Here is a 26,635-nt window from a genome sequence, read left to right as displayed (position 1 = left end):
GTTACAGATTCAATACAGTCTATGAAGCCTGAAGAATTATTAGCCAGACAAGTATTAGTCTGATTAGGTATTTATATTAGCATAAGCTAAGCTGCCCTCTAGGCTCCACTTACATAGATTTAGGAGTCTTACTCTAGAACTAAAAACTTGGGATATGGGATTAAAAGGGAGGAGAGTGTAAGTTTTAGTGGAAAAGAATAAGCAATGACAAAAAGAGGAGAAAAATACAAAAGAAGGTCCAAGAAAGAGAATGGGGAGAAGGATGAAGAAGTTTTAAACTGAGTAAGAAGACAAAATTTGAGTTTTGTCCATAATCAGGAATATGAAATCTGTAAAATAAGAACTCAATTATCCAAAAATTACAAAATGAATCTTGCGAGAAAACCACTGTAATTCATTTTGTTACCCAGTGTACAAGCAACAACTACAGCTCCCAGTAAAAAACTCCTGCATTAATGTCAAAACAAGCTGCAGCAATGCATCATGTTGCCAACTAATAGAAAGGAGAGGGCAAGAAGGATTTTGCAGTGCCTTGAACTCAAAAGCCCACCAGTTTAATATAAGATACGTGAGGTTTTATTTGCAGTGTATCATTGCCATTAATGAATAAAGACAGCTGCTGAATTCACCTAAAAGACAAAATGGGTAGCTTTGTTACTGTGGCAATGAATTCTATTTAAGAATGAGCTCCAATTATTTACAAATAATTGTTATATGTACTCCATCCTTCTGAAGAAACTGTTAATTTAATTTCAGCTACTCAGAAAAAATTGCTAAAATTTTGTTAATTGACTTTTGACTAAGATGAAACAGATGCCATATAAGAAAGAACTAGTCATTTTGGATTTTTATGAAGGGATAAAGCAGAACTGTGCTGTCCATGTTCCCGTAGTTGTCAACTGTAGGAACTTTTCTGTATTTTGACATTTCTTTTAAAACATTCAGTGAAAAAAGTAAATTTTACCTTTTGCAGAAAGTAGCTTTGAAAGTTCATGAAGTTGTTGGTCTTCACAATGTTTGGACAAGTCTTACAACAAAACATTCGGGTAAAGAGGGACTTCATGGCTGGTGGTCCTGTCCACGTACTTACCATGGAATTTGCAATCTGTATAATTAGAGGGAAAGGGAAATCGTATTAACACCACCACTGCAAGTTTAGTTTGGCTGTACAAAAACACACACTTCCTATAATCAAAAAGGATCATTTCCAAGAACATACTGTCCTTCAAATAGACATATTTTCATCAATATATTGTCTTATGTTAACTAAGTTTTCACTCCCATCCCCAGTATAACTCCTCTACATTAAAGGTAAATTTTATGAAAACTGTTCCACTTGGAATATGTCTGCAACTAATCATAATTCCATGATAAACTTCTGTTCTTAATTATTTTCTCTTATATTTTAGATGAAAATTCTGTATTTACTAAGCCAAGTTTTCTGACTCTACAGAAGCCAGTGATGGAAGAGGCTTTTGCAATACCCAGTTCCCAAACGTACCCTGCCAGTAACCTCAGCCTAGACTTTAAGTGGGCCTCAGCCACCCTAAGACTAACAGACCACCCCTAAAGTGAAAGGCAAGTCACCTACCTCCAACTTCAATCATAATTCACAAAGAGACTGTGCACTGAGACTAGTTTATTACTATCGTCTCTTTGTGGAACCTTACTGTCTTACACCAAAAGACAAAACTGCGATTGTGCCTTCCCAGCACCCTGGGCTTCATACATTCACTGTACGGAGCACTGAAAGCCTGCACACAAGAGCACCTGTGCCTGATGACAGACTGAGTGCGTGCACAAACAAATGGGACCAATGCACACCCTACCATGTCGCAGGAGCCTCCACTGTTACAGAACTACCACAAACTAAGAAAAATCTGTTTTCACACAGAAGAAAATGAATTTGATGTTTTCCTTCTGAATTATTTAGCTTGTTTCAAAGGATATTACATATGCAGTAAGAAAATCAAGAGGTTATCTGAAGTTGGGTACCAATCCATTTCACCATTGCTTTTATGGAAGACGGCCACTTTATTACTGAAAACCACTTTCCCACTAAGTCAGGTTTCAAAGTTAAGTCAGAGAGAAAATACTGCGGTTTGACTAGATGTTCCCTTTGCAGTAACTGAAGCCTTTGAACTAAAGATGCAGGTATAGCTTTTTCAGTAAGGTACATAATGACTCTATCTGCAGAGGAAAAGTAATCCTGAAGTCTGCTTAGAAACCATGATGATGAACTTAAAACTGCAAATGTGAAATTTACGCAGCAGTGTAAAATAAATCTCAACCCCAAATATGTTATTAAGGTTTACCCTATTTGCGAGATATTCATTATTTTATTAAAATTAGGGTGTAAATTTTAAAGTATTTTTAAACTTCTACATACTTTAAGCTTTTAATTTTGCAAAATCTATAAATGAAAACAGTATTTTCAAATTAAATCAACAGTAGTTAAATCACGATATTTTCTGTATTTTGGGGGTCTTATAATGTGTTCTGACTTTGATTTTCCTCTTTAAATACTGACAGAATTCAAATGTTCTACTTATTCTATGATATGCTACAGACTCTGAATTAAATGTGTTTGCACATTTAACATAAGTAGCATTATTTCTACCTAAAAAGATGGCAGGTACACTCTATTCCTGTACCCTTCAATTCAGTACAGCATAAAAAAACTGGCCTAAGATGCAGAGATATGAAACTCTTCAATGTTGGGGAATGGGGGGAGTTGGTGGTGGTGGTGTTGCTCTTCTAAACCGTATAGCACATCATCAACACTGCAATGGATCTGAATGGGAAAATCAGCTTGCATACTCCCAGGAATTAATCTTGTGACGTTCTCTCCTTATTTGTCATGAACTGCTCAGCAAAGTGTGCGCGCGCACACACACACATCTATTAACTTCTTTATCAAGGAGAATTTAATATGTTACCTGAATTTATACCTGAGAGACCGAAGTGCTGTTTTACAACAAAGTATATAGTACATTTAGAAATTGTAGTAAATACAGTTTCATAACTGCATCATCACTTATCACTTCTCTGTATCAACATGAGTACATTGAAAATGTTTTACAATAGTAACTTCAATCCAATTAGAAGCTGCAAATCAATAAAAAAGAATCCTCCACCTAATAAACACAAGAGATGTGGCTTTTTTTCAATAAAGAATACAAATCTTGAATACTTACAAGCTGAGAAAATTAAACTGAGTTAATGACAACAGGAAGTGATTCTTACTAACACCCCGATGTTGGAACTAGTAATAGAATATATTATACTTTCCTCCCAGGTAACTTACATAAATGTATCTACAACTCTCTCCTGCTGTGCTCCCTCACCCTGATTCAATGCCACAGCCATATTTTTTGCTTAACTTTATAATCTTTTTTCTGTAAGCCAACAACCTTATCTCTAGACCCAAGACTTTTTCATACAACCACAACTGAGCAAAACTGGTTATGTGCAGCCCAATTGCCTGAGAATTCAAAGTAAAGACAGAAAAAGCTATTGCATTTAAACGTTGTTACAACTGCTCTTTTAATATTTACCAGGGGAATATACATTTTTAAATATTCCAAGTGAATTCATTATGAAATATGCATATTTTAAGTCAGGTACTGGCAGTACCATACTAGCACACACACTGGCAATACTAAATCAGTGTTTAATAATATTAAAAATACTTTGTCACAAACATTTCTTGGATTTTGATTTTCAAATTAAAGCCAAAGGATTTATTTCTATACAGGTACTGCATTATTCTCAACGGGTACACAGCAGAAAGCAAGCTATATACCAATAATCTGAACTCTACAGATTGTCAGTAAGTATGCCTTTATGTCCATAAAAGTATGTCAACAACATGCCTTTTCAGAAATTCTTAATTCTTCTGTGTTTCTACCCTGTTGTTTTATTGGGCTCTCTAATTTGCACACTTAGTGCAATTTTGTGTCTAAAGAAAAAAATATCTTCCCTTTTCAAAGCAATTATTTGACTTTTTAATAGTTAACTGCAGTCCAACATGATGTTTATTTTGTGCCCCTATTCAATCTGAAACAATATAGAACAGCAATCTAAATTCACAGTAGACAGACAGATGAATTTCAGCACTTCATAGTTCACAACAGGCAGGCCAAGGAACTTCCCAGTAAAATGAAAAAATACATTTTGGCCCTGAAAAAAAATAAACAAAAGTCTTTTATTTATGACACTTAATGAAATCTGGAAATATCCCTTGTGGTTTTCATGTCTGACATCTCAATTTTGACAATTATGAAAGCCTTCTGTAGTCTCCATTTACAGACTAAAATAATACAACTTTCCTTTCAAATCAGTCAGGTTAAAAATACTTGGCAAACACTTTTAAGAGGCTAAATATCAAGCCAGTTTAAGAACTGTGATGAGTCTTGACCCATTTTCAAACGTTTAGTGTCTAGTGGATTTCTGCCCTCACTCCCATCCACACAACCTCACCTTTGCAAGGCAGAAGCAGGCCAGCATTCTCACTCGGTAGAAACATTGTTCCTGTTCTAGTATATCAGTCAGTGCAAGCCGCGATGCTGGAGTAGGGAATTTTTCCAATGCCAGAATGGCTTCTTCTTGAGCAACCACATCTCTCTCATATCGAAGCTGATATTGCCACATGAAATCAGATTGTTCAAATTCTACCTTCCTCAGTACTGACATATCAGGGTCTATTCTTATCCAGAGCAAAGGGGAATCAGCACTAAGACAGACATGAAAAACATTAATAGCTTACAACTTTTCAAGACTATAGAAATTCAAAAGATGTTCTAACTTGTTTTGAGTCATTTTTAATGTATTTAGATTCAAAGAACCATAAAAGAATCTAAGTTAAAGAGGACTTCTGAAAGTCACCTCGTCCAATATCCTGCTTCTAGGATGGCAATTATGTAGCCTCCCAGGGCAATATGTCCAAACCTCTAATACATCAAAATGAACACACTTTTTTAGTATTTTTAACCTACATATCTGAGTTCATGGTAAACTTCTGTATAATCTCAATATATTTAATTCTACTTCCCCAGACACTATAACTTTCATTAGTGAGCAGCACTTTATCAACTTACACTGTTTAAGACTACCAAAAAAAAATCCAACAAAGAAAATCTGGTAGTAAACACGCATTTTTTTATATACTACTTTTTATCAGTAGATGCGCAAGTGCTTTACAAACACTAAAGCATGTTATACTTTAGTATTCACACAGCACCATGACTGCATAAGTAATTTATGGGAGCAACAAGTGCAAACTATATAATAAAGTATCATACTCAGTTTTCCACATAAAATTAATAACAGCAAAATACAGACATGGAATTAGGAGACAGTTTTGGATGATGAAGAGAGCATCATTATAAATATGATGTGTATTTCTATAGACATTTGCAGAATATCTAGAATTACTGTTAAGATAGTAACTAGAGAAGAAAGGATAGTGAAGAGTGCATACACGGGATTTAGAATAGAATGCACATTAACATATATGCTTGGAGCAGAGGAGTCCGAACTGGACAAAAGAATGACAGCACTGCAGATTAGGAAGTTAGTAGATAAACGAAGTATATATATTATAAAATCATATAACGTAATGAAAACAGTAACTTGCTCAATGAAAATATCCCTTATAAAATTATTTCTCATAATATTTTAGATGAGGTTAAACTTATGAGAATCTCCAACACTTTCAAGGTGACAAGCAAACTATTGTTCTTGAAAGAGACACCATTAGTTTTCAAGAGCAGATTATTTACTTCCCTCAGCCAACAAACAAGGTATCAACACCTTCAGTATTTCTGAGGACCCCAGCTCCAACTCAAGAAGGGTAAAGCTGGTATTTACATTGAGCAAGAATTTGCTTCCAAAGACCTAAGCAGTTCCAACTGAAATTAATGCCAGTATGATTTTCAGTATGAAGCATTTCATCACTTATTTTCAAATCTAAAAGGATTCTTTCGTAATTAACCACAGATTTCAGGAACTTGTCTGTCTTAGTGCCAGTTAAACAGTCTTCATCAAGGTTCAACAAAAATTGCTCTTACTTTGTTTCAAGCAAATTCTTGTTTACATTTTACCTATAAAGTCAGCTGAAATATATTATTAGAAATGTGTAAGACAGAATCAGGTAATTTATTGTATCACCTTCTCATGCCTAAGATTTTTTTTTATAGAAAACCTGATTATAGTAGTTAACCCATACATTTTACACTTTGTCAGCATTTTCCCAGCTACAGAAGAAAAGCCTCAAAGCAGGCAAAGAAATCTGAAATTTGTCAGTCATATAATGAAGCACAACATTACTATCAAATCCTTCAAAATAGCGTGCTTTAGACAAGGGAACATGGCTGTCTTACACTGAGAAACTCCAACAAGCTAACTTACTCCATAGCAGAAAGGTCCATGTCCACCTCTTCTCCATTCATCAGTGGAATCTTTTTCTTCTTATTTCTATTAAAAAAGAGAAAATAGAAAAAAATAGGTATTAGTTACCATACTAGCAAAGATATGTTTATAAATGGAGGTTAAGCCCATAAAAGTACTCTATTTCACCACACTGAAAATAATGCTCTCTCCAGCAAAAGTCAAAGTTGAGCTGTGCATCAGTTTTGTTCAAGCAATAATCATTAATACCTTACAGTGGTTTAAACTTGACTCTGACCATTTTTACAATTACACATAAGCATACAACTTTGCAAATTAGAGGTTAAAGTAGTTATTAAAATTCACTGGGAAACTGGGAGAATCTATTTAGGAAGTATGTTACTTTTCTTGCTCATTAGGTTTAGTGAACAGACCTGGCACTCTTACAGAAAAGGAAAACTATGCCAGTGCTTCATTCATATATCTTCACTAGAGCTACTCTTCCGGTCTACATTTGTCTTCCCTCTAATTTGTCTTTCCCATTCAAAGGCATTTTGAATAATTTGATTAACTACTGTCTTCATTCAACTCATTCTATATAAATAAACTCATTATAAAACTTCTATAAAATTAATTAAGATCCACATATAAAATGTAAGGTTCCTTGCTGTCTATAAACTATAAATTCTATTTTCTCCATTTATATTACAGGTAAATCTTATTCAGTAAGATTAAGAAAATATAATCACAAATTTTAAAAAGCATATACTTATCATCAAATGAACTGTAAGTTTCATATAACCATACTAAAAACACCTGCAGTTTGTATTTTAGTTCTTACCTTCTGCTTTTAGAATGGCAAGGTATATCATGTTTAAGACTGTTTTCTTCAATCTGCAATGTATGATTGAATGATCCATCAAGTTCTTGCACTGTCACTTTAAGAGGACCCTTCAAGTTCACAAGAATTTGTTATTAACATCAAAATTATGCTTATTAATCTCTACATCATACTTGCACATGTAGGTAAAATATGGAAAATTGACCTTACCACATATTTCTGAGTCCCAGGAGATGTGTAGTCTTGTTTTATTTCCAATTCCAATACATTCCGTTTTCTATTAAATGCAAAGCTACCATAAAATTTTACCACTCCACTCTGATCTCTAATAAGCAGTATAGGAATTCCAGCACATAATGCAGTAGTTGTAAACAAACATTATTCTCACTGTTTCCATTCTTTACTTTTGCTTTATTCTTCTTACTTCTAGCATTTCCCAACTTCAAAAAATCAGGAAATTAAACCACTTATGTTTGTTCAAAGTTTTTAAGATTTTTTTTTCCTACAGTTTTTTAATGTCCAATCACATATGGTGAAAAACTGAAGTACAATAAAAATTATCTAGTAAGAAAAAAGTAATTATAAAAATCTATATTGGAGCCCACCACACACAATGTCCTTGGCATGCTCTCAGAGAAAGCAATTGACTAAGACTTCAGTACTTTCAATATGATTTGTTTTACTACATATTTCAGTTAAATAAAACTCAGAGGAAAATGTAGACATTAGCTTCTGTTTTTTACCCATGCTACATTTAACTCAATTATTTTATTGCAGTTTTTCAAACTGGGTCATTGTGAGCATTCACATATGTGTGTGCATATGGGTTCACATATACATGAGAGTATATAAAATGATGATAAAAAGTAATGTTCTCAATCTGCATTTTTATCCCAGGCAATGATTTCAAGTCAACTGTTCCTGTGAATAACTTTACCATTCGTTATTTGTATGACAGGCATTACTACACTTTATTTATAGTAAATCTAAAACACTAGAATGAAGTATTATAGTCTAGTGCATGCTCCTAACAAGTCTCTGACAATGTAAGACAAAAGCAGGGAAAGAAAATGTTCTTTCATGTCCTGACATTCAAGGGAGGAGCTTCAAGATTCAAAGAGGCTTCTTATTGTACATGCATTATTAACTTTTCTCCCAAAATACAGTAATTTGGCTAGATACTTCAGACTGGTTCTGTTCCCAGTGGCTGCCTTCATAAAGGTCCGTGACTTTGTCACCAGGTACAGCTTAAGGCATTTTTAGTGGTTTCTTCAGTAGAAGGTTTAAACTCAGCATCAACACAGCAGTTGTTGATAGCATGAAGTAGCAGTAGTTAATAGTAGTAAGATACCATCCCAAACAATACAAAGACCTGCTGCAGTCTTACAAACTTCAAAACCTACTAGCACAAGTGCAACAGTGTTTGAAGCATGGTAGGGAGGTTACAGTCAACAGGACCTGCCTTGGGGCCAAAGCCCAGAGAAGCTGAAAAATCCCCCAATCAGAGTTATAATTCTTCCCTAACAGAAGAGGTATGGTTAAGGTTCACCCAGCTCAGACAGTAATGCTGACATTTAGGTATAGCTGTAGTGTGAATATATGTATGTATAACACCCCTACCTTCCTCGAGTGCTTGGCACAGTTAGGTATGGAAATTAGAATAATGTGTATTTATACTTTATGAATACTTTTGATGTAGACAAAATACTAACTTCTCATATTACTCTTTAAATATTAATTATACAGTGGTTTTTAGCTAGATATAGAGATGCATGAACACTATTAAGTCAGCTCAAACAAATAATGCCTAAATGTATATACCTACTTTTGTTTTGTTAGAAAAGTATGGTTTTGCTGCAGTCACATACGATTCTAGTCTGCAGTCACATTGAAAATACCAATTAAACCTGTTACATGGAGCAAATGCAAATTTACCCTCATATCAATCCAAAATAAGAAACCCTATTTCTTGACTAATATCACTGAAATTTGAAGAATCAACACACAGAGGTTTATTTTACTTGAAATTGCAATATTAACACAAGCTACCAAGCTATTAAATGCTAGTGTATTTTAAACTATCAATCTGTGCTTTAGGATACATATTTCACAGTGATTTACTGGAAATCACATCTTAAAATGCACCAGACTATAGCATTTTCCATGTCAGACTTCAGCATATTTCTATGGGCAGTGTCCTCTGGAATCCCTTTAGTATAATTTGGCCTTAAATTCCATCAGAGTTCTTGTGCTTCCTTCAAAGTAAAACTTAAAATCATGAAATCCCATCTAGTAAAGAACATGCAAAAAAGCCAGCATACTCTAAATGACTATGAAAGGAGTGTGAACCTGTGGCTCACATATATATTTAATTCAAAGAATAATGCACTTAACTGTTTTAAGCAAAGATATTTCATATCTTTCTTCACATTCCTTTAATAGTGCCAATTAAAAACCAAATTCATTCTCCATATTAACAATCCAGACCAAGAATAAAAAGGATACACCCACTGCTTTATTAAAGGTTGGATGTCTTTGCCAGAGACATTTGAGATAGATTTCAAAAACCCAGATGTGGAAACCAACATCTGACTCCACATGTGTGACTGGAACTTCTGAGATGAAGCAGTACTGGCCAGACTCAGCAACTTGTTGAAAACCTAAAATGATAAAAAGTTATTACTTTCACTAAATACTTCAATATATAAAAACAAGCTTTTCTGTTTAGTTGCAGCTGAATTGCAACTGAGGGCCAATAAATTCATTCTCTGATAACTGGCCTCAAAACAAGACTTTCAAAATAAAGACATTTCAGAAAGTTAGTTGCTTGTCCATATCAGAAGTGGTCATTTGCAGACACAAATTTATTTTTACACTTGCCATCGTGGCACACCATCCACGACACTGAGAAAGCTCTGAAACCCCAGCTTCTTAACATGAGAAATGTTTAATGGTAACAAAATTAAACTAAAAATGCTTTATTTTCTTATCTGCTACAGGTACAGCTTAACATGAAGCTTTTTAACAGAGTTGAAGTCGAAGTGGAATACAGAAACACTTCTTGGCATGCATTTTCTAGTTCTAAGCACCTCTATACTTCAAAACCATGCAATTTGTGAGGTTAATCACTGGAAACAGGTATGGCCTTCATTGATGAAATTATAATGCAGAGAGTAAGGGGAGTATTTTTAATAAATTATTGCCACCTGAGCTTTTTCAAAGAAACAACTTCCTCAAAGTTACATATACACACACAAAATCCATTAAAAGACCATCAGCTTCCAAAATTATCTACAGTACAACAGTTCACTGACTATGCTTTTTAGAAATAAAAGTCACCAGGTTTTCTGCTTTGCTATTCCTTTTTAAAAATTGCAAACAACGATTAAAATTTATGTAAGGACAGCTTTAAGAAAAGGTGCATCTGCTGTATTTTCAACCTGACAACTGCTTATAATTGCTCTAGCATGAGCACATACATGTTTTCCTTAAACAAACCAAACCAAACCCCCCTAAAAACCTGAAGTTGATAGGAAAAGGTATCACTCGGTTTTCTATAGAATCCTATCTTTTTATGGCATGCCACAGAACATATTTAGTAAAGAAGAAAAGTTACAACTTTGCAGAAATTTAGCATTTCAGAATAAAATTACAATCTTATATTCAACTGCTTTTTCTAATATAAATTCTAATATTTTATACAGTGGAGAGAACAGAAGCGGGATTCTCATTACTTTCATTATTTATAATTTGATTAAATAGCTCACAGCAACACCAGTTAGGTCAGTAAAACAGGTCCTCGGTGTTAACAACCAATCTTAATAACCCAAAGCAGTGAAATACCGTAGAGAGACTATGCAATATATAAAAAGCACTACAAGTTATGTATAAGAATAACAGCTAACCTTATCCTAACACAAATTACCTACATTTTATGTTTGTTCTATCCTGCTAAAACTGAAAATACAAATGGAATCCTATGATGACCTATTTTGTTCTTCCTTAAACTCTCTTTAATGACTAGAAATACATCTAAAGACAAGAAGTTGTCTGTATTCTACATAAGCATTTAAATACCTACCTGTAACATGAACTCCATGCTAATCCTGTTCTCAATCAGTCTCATAACAAGATGTGCTTTACACTGGAACATAGTGTAATATTCCCAGGAGAGTGTATGAGGGTGTTTGATAGAAAAATGTAAATGTGATGCAGGGCTGAAAAATAAAAAAAACAGCTGTCTATTTTGCATTTTATAGAATGAAACTTGAAATGTATCTTAGCAACCATTATAGCTGCACCAACAACTATTTAGAATTCTTTCTACTGCTTTAAAGTTATAAATTGTGACATGCTTAAAATAAGAAGACACTTCTACAAAAAGGTGACATGGGTGTATGTACCTGGCATACAGCATGTAGTGTACAGAGAGTAAGAATAGGTAATACATACTGTGTATTACTCTAAGACAGTGGTAGCACTAACAACCAGAGCAAGAAGTCTGTGACTTGAGTCTGGAAATTACTCGTGAATTAACATTCCCCTTGTTCTACTTCCATTTATAAGTGATTGTACATACTGAATATTTTATATTTAAATAAATAATTGTTGCAATTAAAGAAAAGTAAGAGTTTTAAAATTCACAGCAGACTTCCATGTGATGAGGCAAAGGAATTGCTTGGTTTTTATTTTACTTAGCAACGTTATGCTTTCAATACTTCATCAAACTGATGTGTTCTAAACCAGATAACATGCCAGGGAAGACTAGGCAGAGCACCATGTTACAGCTGCCACACTGTTGCCATAACTTGAACTATCTGTAGTGTTCCTTCACACATACCATTTATGTCTATAAGCAAAATATGTTAAATGGTTTAAGTTCATTCCGTATCAGAAGACAAACAAATGGTGAAACCCTGGAAGTTTTTAAAACAGAACTGATTTCTGGATAGCCTTATTGGCTGTACAGCAATAATATACCAAAAGACTTAATTTGATAAGCTTTAAAATTAATTTTCTCCACCAAGTTTTAAATTTCAAAACACAAACATTCTGACCTATAGACCACTTTCAAAGTAGAAAAGTATCTGTAATACTGTATTTCTCAAGAAAAATAAGACCTTTTTGCCCCATTTCAATTATCTGAGAAGTGGAGATAATTAGAAGTCTGACTTTATTTTATTGATGAACTACGTCTGTGGCAACTGTATTTTGTTGTGCTGTTTTTTCTTTTAGTTCTTTTCACAGCACATTTGAGTTTTCCATGAATGAATAATAAACATCTGAAGAAACTGGACCCATACCATGTCAGGCCAACTTCTTAAGAAGTGGGAATTCAGACTTATTTTATGCTGGTTGGTGGAGAATCACAAATTGACCACTGCAACTTAGAAAATGCCAGCTATTTAAAATTTCTGGCCTCGAAACTGGATACTTCCCCTGTGATTCTGTCTTATAGATAATCTAACTAAGCCATTTCCAGATGGACTAGACACTTGATTTGTCCAAAGACTCCAGCAGAAGACACTGCAATAATTCCTGAGCTGTAACAATCAAAGATAGGAACTATAAACCTGATTTTTCATGCCAGCTATCTCAGGAAGTGACTGGTCCTCCAGAACCTTCAAAGACTTATTAAACGAACCATTTTAACTTTGACCAATTTCTCCATGCAGTTGAAAGATGTATGCCACCAAGAAGTGTTCTGCCAGGACAGGATCAGCACTTAGCTCCTTAACAGCAGCTCTTAATATTTCAGGAGATGGCAAGAACCAAAGAAGCTGCAACACCTTAATATCTTTCTCCATCCTATTTACTGGGAGACTCCCTTGACTTTACTGATGAATATCCGTTTAAACATCTTAAGAAGATACAAAAAGAAAAGTATTTCTAGATTTAAGCAAGTACTACCCTTCTTAGTTATAATAAGCAGATGAGTAAGAAGACACTTAGGTTTACTACTTGCTGTTTCTAGTTCTCAGGCAATTGCTAAAGTTCTCCTTATAAAAATCGTCCTGTTATTTTGGATATTTCTCTGTTCTGAGGTAGGGAAAGGTTAGCAACCATGAAAGAATTAAAATACAAGAAGGAAATTGAGGTTGTGGCTCAGACATTATATAATAATTTGGTCTCAGTATAAAGACAATTTATCCAGCTTCAAATTATACAGTTGATTGACTTTGGTAAAATTCTTTCCTTAAAAATTACAACTAAGCCAGGGCCGACATTCTTGGCCTTCTTAAATTTACTAGGTATTGATTGATTCTGATACTGGTTACATTATTTAACTGCAAATCAAAACTGAGACAACTTTGCATTTAACAGTTACATTTTGTAGTTCATTCAATATTAATACATTTCTTCAGATTATATTTTTTTTTTCAATCATTAAACTTCTGAAACTATTATTGAATTGGCACCAAATGAGAATTAAAATTAGTAATATGGATCTAGAACCTTTGTGAAAGTGAAAATTGAACTAGGTCTTCCATGGGAATTTATAACATTCATGCACCCAAACACACACTTGTCATTAGCTGTAAATATACTTCCTCCATTTGAAATGTATCTATATAAATTCCTCAAGGTTTTTAATTTTTACAACAGGGTAGTACCAGCACAATCAGACTGAAGAGAACCAAAATCTGAGAGGGGAGAACACAAAATGAAAATGTAACACATGAAGCTTTCTTTTGAAGCTTTCATCCATACAGCAGTTAACCTGCAGTTTCCTTTCTTTAATTTACCCAAGATCTGGGACTTTTTGTTTTAAAATGAGTGCTCTAGAGAGCAGTGTTTATGTTTCACCAGACATAAACAGGAAGGATCTGAGACGCCTGTGTTTTGCACAGAAATTAATTCATGTGTTGGAAAGAAGGTTTTTTTCACCAATTATTTCTTTCCATATTCTACTTCTAATTCAGCTGAAAAATTAGATTATTAATTAATATTTCTTCACATCATTATTAATTGGGACTGTTGTAACATAAATAGCTTGGCAGGAAACCATATCATAACAGCCAGAACAAAGAAATACAAAACACGTATTGGAGAGAAACATTCTAGACATCATTATCAAAATACCTCCCCTAAACACAAATAATTTCCCAGTCAGGAACATATCCTTAATGTACATACAAGGAAATTTCATCATCTACAAGAAACAGCAAGCTGCAGTTTATATTTAAGTGATGTTATGAGAATTAACAAGCTATAATACAATGAGGTAGTGAAAGAGCTGTAGAAACATTGAGTGTCTAACAGTGCCACATCACATACAGGAAACATATATTTAAGAGCATTACAACAGGATTTTGTCAATTATTTGTGCCCAATTCTAGAATAAATACAATAAAATACAATAAAAATAAAAATTAGCAGTTACAAAGAGACTTTTATTTTAGTGACTTTCCTTTATTAAACATGTGCCCTTCTTATCTAGTTTTATCTGATCCTATCAGCATGAATTTAGTTTTTCTGTATAGAGGAGTATGTTGCCAAATTGGAAAGCTGCCAATTAAAAAGTCTGCCAAGACCTAATTCAGTACCCCAGTTTTTCCTTAAAAAAAAGACATCATCACCAAGAGAATGCCCTAAAATGACTGCTGCTAGCTGTAACTTGCTTGTCAGAGGTGTATGTAACAAAAGCATCTAGGTACTTGGTCTGCTTCACTACCTGAAAGAATAGGACAGTGAACTAAATCAAAATCCACCATGAGCAGACAAGCAAAACTGAGTAATAGCGTGACATGCATACACATACACAAGCTGCATCTGTGATTGTCAACACCCAGAAAACACAGTGGTTGTTGAGGATTCACCTGGCTGGGAAACTAGCCAATATGTCCTATTGCTGATTTCAGAAAACACCTTCTTTTTCACCTCTCAAAAAAAGATCACTGTTCAAATTTGTTATATATCACACACACACTTAATTCAGTTCTAGAACCAGAGTTTTAATTTTAAATTAACAAAAGCTTGATATGCACAAATGTAAGAGAACCAGTGCTGCAGACCATTTCAGTTTTATTTTCATGATACAGGGGCTTCTGTTGCAGTAAGGACATAAGAAATTTACATATTCTCCCACTCCAACTGCACATGCTCAACATCAGTTTTGCACATGCTGCTTATGAGTTTCCAAAGAGCAACTCTTTGTGAGGCTCTATCATAACTAGATTAATTATCCAAGAAAATAAAATCCCAGCAAAACCTGGATCAACTCACTGATCTGACTTCTAGTAATACACCTCTACCTTCACTGGTTAGCACTACTTGGTGGGTAGTACAGGAGTATCACAAGAGAAGTAAGGGGAAAATTCCTAAGCCAGCAATACTGAAGCTATAGTTATTGTGAAAATATAAACCCAGCCAGTTCACAGTTACCAATGGTACTTTAGAGATGACTCATCCAATACATTTTTTTCCAATTGATTAAGAAATCTCAGTATAAGATTGCAAGGTGGTAAGTCAGAGTGGAAAGAAAAAAGAGCAAAGAAAAAGAAAACTGATGATACTGTAAAAAGCCTAAATTATTAACCACTCCAGAAATAGCTCAGGTCAAAATTCTGGCTTCATATTCTCTCTCATCCTCTTACTAAACAGTAGTTTCATAACAGCATTAAAACCATTCATTATACTTAATTCCCTTCAAGATTTAAAGTGAAAGAAAAATAAAACAGTGACACAGTATACTCAAGATGTACTTTATGAGACTGGCAATACATACCTTGGGCAGATGACCATCTTCAGCCTTTGGCCTTGTGCTACACAACACACCCAAGGCATATATTAATGGCCCTATAAAAACATACCCTGTAATAATTTACAGCTTAAATAAACATACTTGTCTTTCTCTTTTCCTCCTCCGAATATCGGATGCAGTAAAACTCCACCAGTCTTCAGTTCATATGCCACTATTTGATCTAACTCCTAAAAAGTACAACATAGGTAAGCAAGCATAATTTTGAAAAATAGATAAATTATTTTAAAAGTCAGGAAAGCTTTCCATATCATTGTTCAAGCCATACCTCCTAATGAAACTTGCTTACAAACACAAAAAGCATTTTAAAATCAGGGCTGTTCCTCAGCATGGCAAGCAATAATAAACCAGTAGAAATTAGCTGTTCATATTTGTTCTGGGTCTGAATTGTGGGTCAACACACAACAATATTTAACTACAATATATCTAAAGAGTATTATTGTTCAGTAAGTTGTCTCTGACCAAAAGAAATAAAGGTGACCACCATTTCCTTGCAGTGGAAAGTAATACTGGGTATACCTACACAGCAGACTGCAGCATATAGAAGCTCATCTTGATCCATGCGCCCAGACCAGACAGAAAGCCAGTTCTGAACTGGAACATAAGTCTGAATTTGTGTAGTGCTCTGTCCATGTTAATGAGCACACTTCAAGGCAGGATGTTTTCATGGTCTCACTATCACCCAACAATCAACACGGCTTTTGAATCAAGTTGGGTCAACCTGAGCATAGTGAGAGTGAACTGTTGTCTGTCTGCAAGTCAGTGTTAGTCAAGGAATTTCCAAATGTTGATTAATTCATATCATTCTACACACTTTCACATATTAATAATACATTCAAAGCAGTAAGGGCAGAACTGGAGGCTGTAACAGTAGCACCTCTTAGTTCTATGTAGAAGCACTTAGCTAACTCATAGGGAAGAACATGAGCAACTAATATCCAGAAACAACTTCTGCTGCATGCAGCAGTGAACTGAATGAAGGTCTAACATGAGAGTTCTGCTGCTCTCTATAGCACCCACACCTTTAGCACAGACAGCACGTGACTGGTGAGCTGAAGGTACATTAGGGAGATAAGGATACAGTATTGGGTCCCCATGTGAGTAAGGAATGTAAATGGAGCCCATGGGGTTACGAATCTAGTTTTTTGAATAGGAAGAGTAAGAGAATGTGATGAGATGAAGAAGAAAAAGATACACATCTTTCTGTGAATGAATGTTACTGACAAAGAATGAGGATTCACTGCTGCTATCACTAAAAGCGCCCGTCTCAGAGCATTACATTAGAAAATGTCAGGTATAGACAGAAATGTCTTTTCGAAGAAAAGAAATCCCTTCAACAGGGATTTTCTACTGTTTCGTTATTTCATTTAGTACTTAAATGATACCAAAAGATACCTGATCCAAGCTAACACTGGAGCCCTTCTGAGCTATATGGGTGGCCATCACAATATAAACAGTTCACCAAATACATCTCCTTATGAATCCCATAGTCAGTGTTACAAAAAATACAGTCTTTAATTTTTCTTTCTGTTGTTGTGCAAAAGCCAAAACAAAAAGAGAAAAATTAATTGTACAGAGACCATGAAAAGTACTATTCATAAGGCAGTCACAGAAACGTATTTTGGTAAGTTTGGTGTTTTTCCTTGCAGCAAGTGGTAGAAACATTTCAGCTCGTAGTTTTGTCACTACTAAACATTTCTTTAGATTGCAATGAAAAGCTATATTATATTCTGGTTTTATATTGTATCTTATTTGATGTAAAATGTCTGAAAGATAAAGAATATACTATTATTTTGTTGTTACCTGTTTAATCCAGTGGCGATACTCATTAACACCAAAGGTTTTTTTCATCCAAAGACCATAAATATAACCAGAGATTCCCTTTAGCACCCATTCATCTGACCTATAATAAGAAAGAAGAATGAATTACAGCACTTCAGAAGGTATTTTGTAAGGGATGGTATTTTTGACCAGCTCAAAATAGCCACAAATTTCAGCAGGTTATATAACTTCTCTAAGTCAATAGGAGTCTGATGAGCTGTGAACCAATTTATGTATGTAACTTGGCACCTGGATGGGACTGATGAAGCTGAAAAGCCAGTGAAAACTGAACTTTTACCACACAATCCCAGATTAAAATATAAAACCAAACTATTTTATCTGAAATAGTAACAATAAAACAGTGGAAATGAACACTGAAGTTAAAACAACTGCTAATCTATATGATCTTAATTTCCTGATAAATATCTCAATATAATGCAGAAGATTTTGACAGCAAGTAGACAAGATACCTATCTCACAATTTGGGGGACACCCATTTAGAAACACCTTTTCTGAAAATTATGTTCTAAGAGAGAAAAATATGGACAAAACCTAGAATTCTTAATGTAAGAATGATACATAGGGTATGACAAAGTGAATAAAATGAAAACATGAAAAAAGGAAGTTATTATGAGGGGGAAAAAAAATTGTCTTCACCATGTAACTAGGCTAGAAATAAGAAAGAGAGCAAGAGAAATTATAATAGTCTAAACAACAATTCGAAAACATGTCAATTTCTTTTTCTTTAAGCCAAGGATACTCTGCAACATCCACTTTTGCCATGAAAAAAGTAAAATGGGCTCCTTGTGCCTGATACATAAAGTGCATGCAAAAGGCTTTAAAATAAATACTGATCAGAACTGCAAGAGCCAGTTGGGGAAGATTTTCCGAGAGATGGAGTTACAGGGACCTTACCACCCCAGTGAATATGCCCATTTGATATTAATTTCTGCATTCTCCTCCTTGAACTTCCTTCGTAATTTATTAGTGCTGTGCTCTACAAGTATTTCCTATACAGGCTACACTTCTTCATGCAAAATATCTGACAGAAATTTACTGATGATACAAAAGAAGATCCCTTCTAAAGTCTCCAGGTGCCAAAGTACACTACATTCATTAGCAATAATTTCTGAGAAGACATTTCAATCTCTACAGTTTTTGGAACCTTTACATCTCACATCCTCCTTTCAAACAAACAAACAATACTCATGGATTTTCATTTACTGAGCATGTTTTATTATTTTTCCCTTTTATTTTTTTTTCTGCTTTCTTCTACAGTTACTGTTTCACTTATTCTTCTGAAAAAATGCAATATGCAAATTAAAATGTGAGTTTCCTAGATTTTTTTCATTTTCTAGAGAGTACAGTGGTAAAATACTTACCAGGACATTCTGGATATAAAACATCCAAAGAACTGCTGGGCCAGGGCCTGTGCTAAGCACCTCCTCGTCAGTGGAGTTTCATCTATAATCATTGCGCTGTGTAAGAGATTTGTGCTGGAGCCCCATAAAAAGAAAATAACACAATATGAGCCCTGGCTCCAAAAAACAAAATAGAGACCTTGCTTTAAAAGCCAAACCAAATAAAATAATTCCTTCAGTGGTTTTCCAGTGAGATAGTAACATCTTTTTTTTAATACCCTTAAGTCAGGCAGTTCTCCTTGTATTATCATCTATATACAACGCTCTGTGTAGAGCCAAAGTAGTTTGTTTTAACTGATGAAACTCTTTGGGATTCCTGGTACCCTATCCCAGCTGAAGAAAAATAAAACATAATCAAACTTCTGCACTTAATTTGATCTTAAATATTTCATGCATGGTGTTTCTAATTCAGAAAGAAAGCCACTGCCAATGTTTTCTTAAAGAAGATACAAATCCATCATCCTTATAACAGATAAAATTGGAAATGGCATTAAAAGCCTGTAATGTCAACAAAAGCCATCCTTTTCAAACTAGAGAGCCTAAAACTCAGGCTATAAAAACAGTAAGAGCTTCACGTATTTCTCAATAATCTGGAATCTTGAGCTTCTAGGCCTGTGGATTTAGAAGGTGTAACTTTCTCAAATACTAACCTGAAAATACTCATGGATGCATAAGCAGCTACTTCAACATAAGCTTCATCTATAAAAACAGTCTTGAAACAGGAGTACGGATAGCGGCAAGTAAGAATCTCCTCATAAAATTCAAACACTTCATGAAGGTATGACGTGGTATGTTTAAGCAGTGGGAGAAGTTGTGGTAAGCAAAAGTGAGTCACCTACAAATGAAGGAAAATTTGATACAAGACTGACAAACATATTTAAATCCATAGCAGAATAAAACCCCCACAACAAAAATATGGCTGCTGTAAATTTAACAGAAAAAAAACATTTTTAAGCTGTGACAATTAACATGGCAGAAAAGTGCACCAGGTTGTCTGTCTTAATTGTGAAAGCAAAAACAGGAAAAGAATTTTTAGTAGACAGTGTACGATAACAATGTCTACTTAGTGATGTCTATAATTTAAAAACACATTACATTTTTCTTAGATTTTGCAATCCAGTGGCTTTTAGAAAGATTATTTTTCTTTCGTGCAGTAAAGATTTAGCTATTTTTAAATCAATCAAGCAGTGCTACTGTTTAGAAGACTTGTTACAGCTAAAACTACAAGTAACCTTTGATATTACTGCTTTTTCCACAAATTTATGATGCCGCCAACGACACTGACTTCAGCAGTGAGACAGGAGCCAAGTTGAGAATTACATGTAATTTCAAGTCAGTTCTACAGAAGTCAAGCTGTACAGAAATTTATCACTTTGGGTTTTTCAAATATCAACAACTCATTTTTTTTAACAGTTAATATTTTTCACAAGTGAGTATGACCCACCAGTAAAAGTCAACAGAATACCATTGCTGAGGACTAAAATCTGATGTTTGTCTTTGGATCAAGTAAAACAGCTATTTCCCAGTATTGTTCTATTATGCTTTCAAAAGAACATACAGGCCAGTCTTTACACTAAACTGGTAACTTAACCTGCCTGCCAAGTCCATCCTTACCCAATCTGAAACTATAGATGTAAATATAAACTGGTGGACTTCAACATTATGACAACAATCTCTTAAGAATGAAAACTCAATGTCAAATTTAGTTCAGAAGACAACTCATTTGTGTAGCAATAAATTTCATCTACCACCAGCAACAGGATGAGTTTAAAGCTATTTTGAGAAATATACTTTTACCCACTCCAACTAAATAAGCCCCATAAATTCAGGCATAAATGGAATTATTGTTCATTCAAAGGCTTTACTTTGGAGATAGATTTAAATACAGGCATTAATAGACAAGTTTTATCATATAACTGTGCTAATGGAGGTTGTATCTAGACGTACCCATATTTCACCAATATATACTGCCAACATGAATATAGTCACTAATTCTTAAAAAAAAAAAAAGAGAAGCCTTTACGAAGATTACCTCATGCATGTATGGATCAACAAGGATTTCAAAAGGTCCTATTGCCAAGGAGATGTTAGAAGCTGCAGTTGGAATAGTCAGCATGTAATGAAAAGTCTTCTTTCTCATATCATGGGTATATACAGTTTCCACCAAATCTCCGTTTGAAACAGCCACCATTGCAGCATCTACAGTATATTCAAGCTTCCAGGTACACAACTCGGAATACGAATCAACACAAGGAAACCAAAATCTAGGGAAGTTAGGATTGGGGGGAAAATAGTTAATAATTATATTTAACAGTTATACTTTCTTTTTCATAGATGACTTTTCAGTTCCAAACCATATTTTTAAATATTCTGAATGTTGACATACTGACTCCTACCATATATTAATTTTATAAAGCACTACAAGTTTCTTTGCCATTACCTCCTGCTAAGCTCTAAAGCTAGAAATCCTAATAAGTAATCATTAGATGCTACTTCACTTTGGTAAGCTCCTTTCAAGCACAAATTAAGTTTTAGAGCTTTTCAAACTTAAAAAAATTCAAAGAAATTATTTGTATTTCCTACACTTTGAGATTAAATAGAAAATACAGTCTAAGATTCAAAGATAACTTTCTTACCTTGTAGAATTTTGATAACCACATGAAAAGACATGAGCCCCTCTTTCTGCCATGCTGCCCTCCATGTTGGGTACCACAAAATGAAGGCCTCCTTTTGGCTGGTCCAGAGAAAAGTTTATATGCACCTTCAGGACTTTTAACTCTGCAGCACCAAAACCAAAATGGAAGTAAATATATACAACTTACATGAAAGTTATTTCAGAATAATTGTTCCATTTTGGACTCCTGGTCTGTCAAGATTATGTGTTTACTTCATTCTCATAGACCTTGAGGTCCATTTACAAAGCACAGCTCAAAAGCTTACAAAACTGAGACCTCTTACGTGTAACTTACAGGATATGAATTTATAAGAATCTTTATTAATTAATAAAAACTGCAACTGGCGTTACATTTCATCTTCCAACTCTCCAATAGTAAAATACCTTTATACACTGATTGTACCCTAACCATGACCTCCTTTGTACCTAGCTGTGATAATTTTCTACAGAAACTGCACGTAATAGGAACATTCTTAAAAGATATGTTATTGTCATTTGCAGTTTCTTAAAACCTCTTATTATAGTTAAAGCTTTTCCTGTAACTTAAGTGTCTTTGCTTTGGTTTAGTTTCACAGAAATCTCACCTATGAATAGACTGGCAAGAAAAGAATATGGTGAACTTTATCCAACAAGTCTCACCATATTTTGGCGTTCAAACTTAAAAAAGAAAATTATACCTGTTTGAATATTTTCCCTTCTAGGCTTGCAAGTAAGACGAAAGGAACTTAAACAAAAATTAAAACAAACAGAAGTGTCTTTCCCATTAAGGTGTATCTGACAACACGAGATAGCCTCATGATACAGTTGCTATTATTCTCTCAGAGGCCTCAAATCCATGGGAAAAACTGATGAAACAGTGTAAGAAAGCAATACAAGAAACTAATAAAATCCACGTAAGAAAATACATTAAGAGTGTTACTTTTTCCAGGATCTAGTATACCAGTTTATAAAGTAGTCTACTTTTCATTACCAAATCAGTTTGAAAATGACCATCCTTCAAAGTGAGATGAGAATAAAGCAAGTATAGCTTTTTAAAAAACAGATGTGTATATACATATCCTTGTGAATTTTTTTCTTTGTTGGATCATTTATATTGTAAGCAGCTTCAAAGTTACAATTTAGCACCCAATATATTCCATTACGCCCACTGCCCCATCTATACTTCTGGGCTTCTGACCACCTAAGAGTTTGCTTGTAAAGAGTGTTAAGAAACCTGGCAATCACTTCTCCATATGTATATGGAAGTATAAAGGTATTTTTCAGCCTTCAACTGGAAAGATATGGGCAAGGAAAAAGAAAACAGTAACCATCATTTCATAAAATAATGTAATGATACCTCTGTTTATTTAAATCTACTACCTTTCTATGGAAACTTGTAGCTAACAAGTATATGGTATCTTAAATGAAGGTTTCAGTATGGTCTCTTTACTTTACCATCAACATGTTTCCACAGCTCTGAGGGAACCTTAATGCAGAGTTCTCCATTTCCAGCATCTGGGTCCACAGCACTGACTGCAGCAGCGTAGGCATTGGAAAAATAGTTGAGATTCCTCCTGTCAGAAATACCCAGTTAATTCTTAAAGTACATGCTAAACTACAAAAGACAACTTTGGAAGTTATATGATTTCTATACTGAATTTCATGGTGCATGCTCAACCAAGTATTTCATTATGTTTATAAAGGAATGGAGGGAAAAAAGCAGTAAAGATTAGATTTAAAAAAACAGAACTTAAAACTAGGCTCTTACAGAAGTGATATATGATCAAAAAGCAGTAACAATCCCCAATAAATTAAATGAGAAATGCTCAGTGTTCTTTTATTCCTAAGAAAAGTAATATTTACATTTCTTGTAATATATTTTTTTTTATTTTGATTAAGTTTGTATGTTTATTCTAAAGATCTGTCTTGAAGATCTGCCTCCTCATATATTGCAGTTTTTCTTTTACGTTGCTTTTCTAAATGTAGTAAGATTTTACCTTGGCAATGGTATTTCTCCCTCTCAGCTCAATGGATAGGAATAGTTTTATTTTATGCACTTATAAATATCACATAAAATATTAGATGCTAGAGTTTTGGCCTTAATACACAAACACAGAAGTAGGTTGTTTTTTTTTTTTTTTAAGTGTTACCATCATTTGTTCATTTAGGATGCAAACACAGATTTTTGTAATCAGGTTTGAGCTGTTTAAGCTACAATATATTAACTGCTAATTGACTGCACACTTCATTCCAAAGTCATACTATTATTTCAGTTATGACTGAGATTAACTGTTTTCTACTGAAATAAGCAGGAACATGCATATCTCCACTGTTGAAGTGGTTAAGAGCAGGATGCTATCTTCTTATTACTTAATGTGATTATGTTCAGAGACTGGAGGATGACCAGTCACGTTCAAAAATAACCCTGCTTTTCCATCCTTATGCAATAGCTTTTATACTTTTTCAGAATGGACTTTTTAAACTGTGTGAAACGTGGGAGTAAAGCCTTTCTTAACTAATTCTCTAATACACAGAGTTCTTCAAAAGCTTGCACAACTCCATACATGAAGAGAAAGTGCATCACCTTTTTTCCCAGAATTTAGGTACCACTGATGAATCCAACCACTTTGCGGGCAGACCCACATTCAAGAATAAAGATATCATAGAATCACAGAAGAGTTTGGGTTGGAAGGGACCTTTAAAGGTCACCTAGTCCAATCCCACCTGCAATGAGCAGGGACATCTTCAACTAGATCAGGTTGCTCAGAGCCCCACCCAACCTGGCCTTGAATGTTTCCAGGAATGGGACATCTACCACCTCTCTGGGCAACCTGTTCCAGTGTTTCATCACCTTCATTGTAAAAAATTTCTTCCTTATATCTAGTCTAAATCTATCCTGTTTTAGTTATAAACCATTACCCCTTCTCTTATTGCAACAGGCCCTACTAAAAGGTTTGTCCCCCTCTTATAAGCTCCTTTTAGGTATTGAAAGGCCACAGTAAGGTCTCCCCAGAGCCTTCTCTTCTTCAGGCTGAACACCCCCAACTCTCTCAGCCCGTCCTCTAATGGGAGGTGCTCCAAGCTCCTAATCATCTTCATGGACTCCTCTGGACCTGTCTGAGCAGATCCATGTCCTTCTTGAACTGGGGGCCCCAGAGCTGGACACAGCACTGCAGGTGGGGTCTCATGCGAGTGGAGTAGAGGGGGAGAATCCCCTCCCTCGACCTGTTGGTCACACTTCTCTTGATGCAGCCCAGGGTATGGTTGGCTTTCTGGGCTGTGAGTGCACAATGCTGGCTCACAGTCAGTTTTCCAACCAGCAGTACCCCCGAGTCCTTCTCGGCAGAGCTGCTCTCAGTCCCTTCATCCCACAGCCTGTATTGATACCAGGGGCTGCCCTGACCCGGGTGCAGGATTACTGCACCAGAATGGAGTAAATTAACTTTTGGCTTCAGACTCCACTCTTCCATGGGAGTCCACACAAAGCAGACATGATCTCACTTCAGGATTTTACTTTCATCTAAGCATTCTCTACTCACCACCCACAGAGAAAACTGCATTCAACCCAAATTACACTACTTGGAAGAACGAAGGGTAATTAACCATGCCAGCATCATCCTGTAAGTCTATCAAACACCATGCTTAGATTCCTAGCCTTCCACATCTAAAACACTTTGCTAAAAGACTGAAATATATCGAGAACATATTTTCATGCAGTTCTTCATCTTTGGCAATAATAGTGCACAAATTCCCTGGCACCACTATCAAGACTGGGAATGTCAGGAGCAGTAAACTCGTCTACTTTGCTTGGAAGCTTCTGAAAATAGGACGTGAATAGTAAATGGGAGCATATGAGCATAGAAACACTCAAATCCCAAGTTTTAATACATAATCATTTTTCCCTTTTTCACAGTTGAAGTGTACCTAAAGGTAAGACATAATGCCAACAAGTTTTAAAAGCACAGGGTTGAATTTGTACACTGGAATATACTATAACTTCAGCTATGGTTCCAGAACAATTCAAACCAACTTAAACTCCAGCTGATGTGCTGTCTCCTAGTCTCAGCCACACATTCCTACTCTCTCCCTCATTAAGAAGACTACTGTTCATCCGACCCTGTGGTGATGCAGCTGAAGGTGCCAAATGGAAAAAAAAAAAAAAGGCTTTATTTTTGCAGACAGCTTTCAGTTGATTTAGCTCCCTGATCTGACATACTGAGGGGTCAAAGAAGTGCTACTACTGAGGCACAGGGACTGTCAATGGGATCATAACCACTCCAACTGACGTTGCTTTATGCTGTCTTCAAATGGCATCCTAGGAAGGCAAACAAATACCATTGGAAAATTTCTTTTTAAAGAAAGACTGAATGACTAAGAACTATCTTAGCAATTAAAGAAACTAGCAACCGGAAACAACAGTAACATTCTGTTACATTGTAAAGTCTCAAATGTTTAAATTTTAATCTGAAGTGCTTTTGGAAATTCACTATTACTGGTAGGGGATCCCTTCCCAATACATCAGTGAGAATTTCTTCAAAGTTTGAGGATTGTGATGAACTTGTGGTTACGTTTTAAACATCAATGGGTTCATGGACAGGAAAAGGTTATGATTTTATAGCAAGAAAGGTAGACTCCACAGGGCTTAACATTTTATGGAAAACAGTCTATTCTGATACTTCTATTTTTATTAAGTGTTCCAATTCAAATGGGTGATTCATTGTAAAAGGAATCCATTAAAGGCTTAGTAC

The 26,635-nt window shown here is 34.9% G+C and overlaps 1 protein-coding gene across 2 annotated transcripts in view; it reads right to left on the bottom strand.

Annotated features, from left to right (window-relative positions):
• The window catches only part of TAF2 (TATA-box binding protein associated factor 2), a 64,176-nt gene that overhangs the window by 28,133 nt on the left and 9,408 nt on the right, over nucleotides 1-26,635 (bottom strand). For both annotated transcript variants that reach the window (XM_009968567.3, XM_032999670.2), the window contains exons 4-17: nucleotides 23,343-23,461; nucleotides 21,871-22,012; nucleotides 21,267-21,498; nucleotides 19,885-20,069; nucleotides 19,196-19,309; nucleotides 17,796-17,895; nucleotides 16,077-16,162; nucleotides 11,313-11,448; nucleotides 9,737-9,891; nucleotides 7,442-7,556; nucleotides 7,232-7,341; nucleotides 6,412-6,477; nucleotides 4,483-4,735; nucleotides 965-1,105 (exon numbers count right to left, since the gene is read on the bottom strand). In XM_009968567.3, coding sequence (XP_009966869.1) covers nucleotides 965-1,105; nucleotides 4,483-4,735; nucleotides 6,412-6,477; nucleotides 7,232-7,341; nucleotides 7,442-7,556; nucleotides 9,737-9,891; nucleotides 11,313-11,448; nucleotides 16,077-16,162; nucleotides 17,796-17,895; nucleotides 19,196-19,309; nucleotides 19,885-20,069; nucleotides 21,267-21,498; nucleotides 21,871-22,012; nucleotides 23,343-23,461 — 1,954 coding nt within the window. The remainder of the gene's footprint in view (nucleotides 1-964; nucleotides 1,106-4,482; nucleotides 4,736-6,411; nucleotides 6,478-7,231; nucleotides 7,342-7,441; nucleotides 7,557-9,736; nucleotides 9,892-11,312; nucleotides 11,449-16,076; nucleotides 16,163-17,795; nucleotides 17,896-19,195; nucleotides 19,310-19,884; nucleotides 20,070-21,266; nucleotides 21,499-21,870; nucleotides 22,013-23,342; nucleotides 23,462-26,635) is intronic.

Source organism: Tyto alba, unplaced genomic scaffold (assembly GCF_018691265.1).
Source record: "Tyto alba isolate M040663 unplaced genomic scaffold, T.alba_DEE_v4.0 Super-Scaffold_9, whole genome shotgun sequence".
Classification (NCBI taxonomy): domain Eukaryota; kingdom Metazoa; phylum Chordata; class Aves; order Strigiformes; family Tytonidae; genus Tyto; species Tyto alba.
The sequence above is the reverse complement of the archived record's forward strand: the minus strand, read 5'-3'. Positions and strand labels throughout refer to the sequence as shown.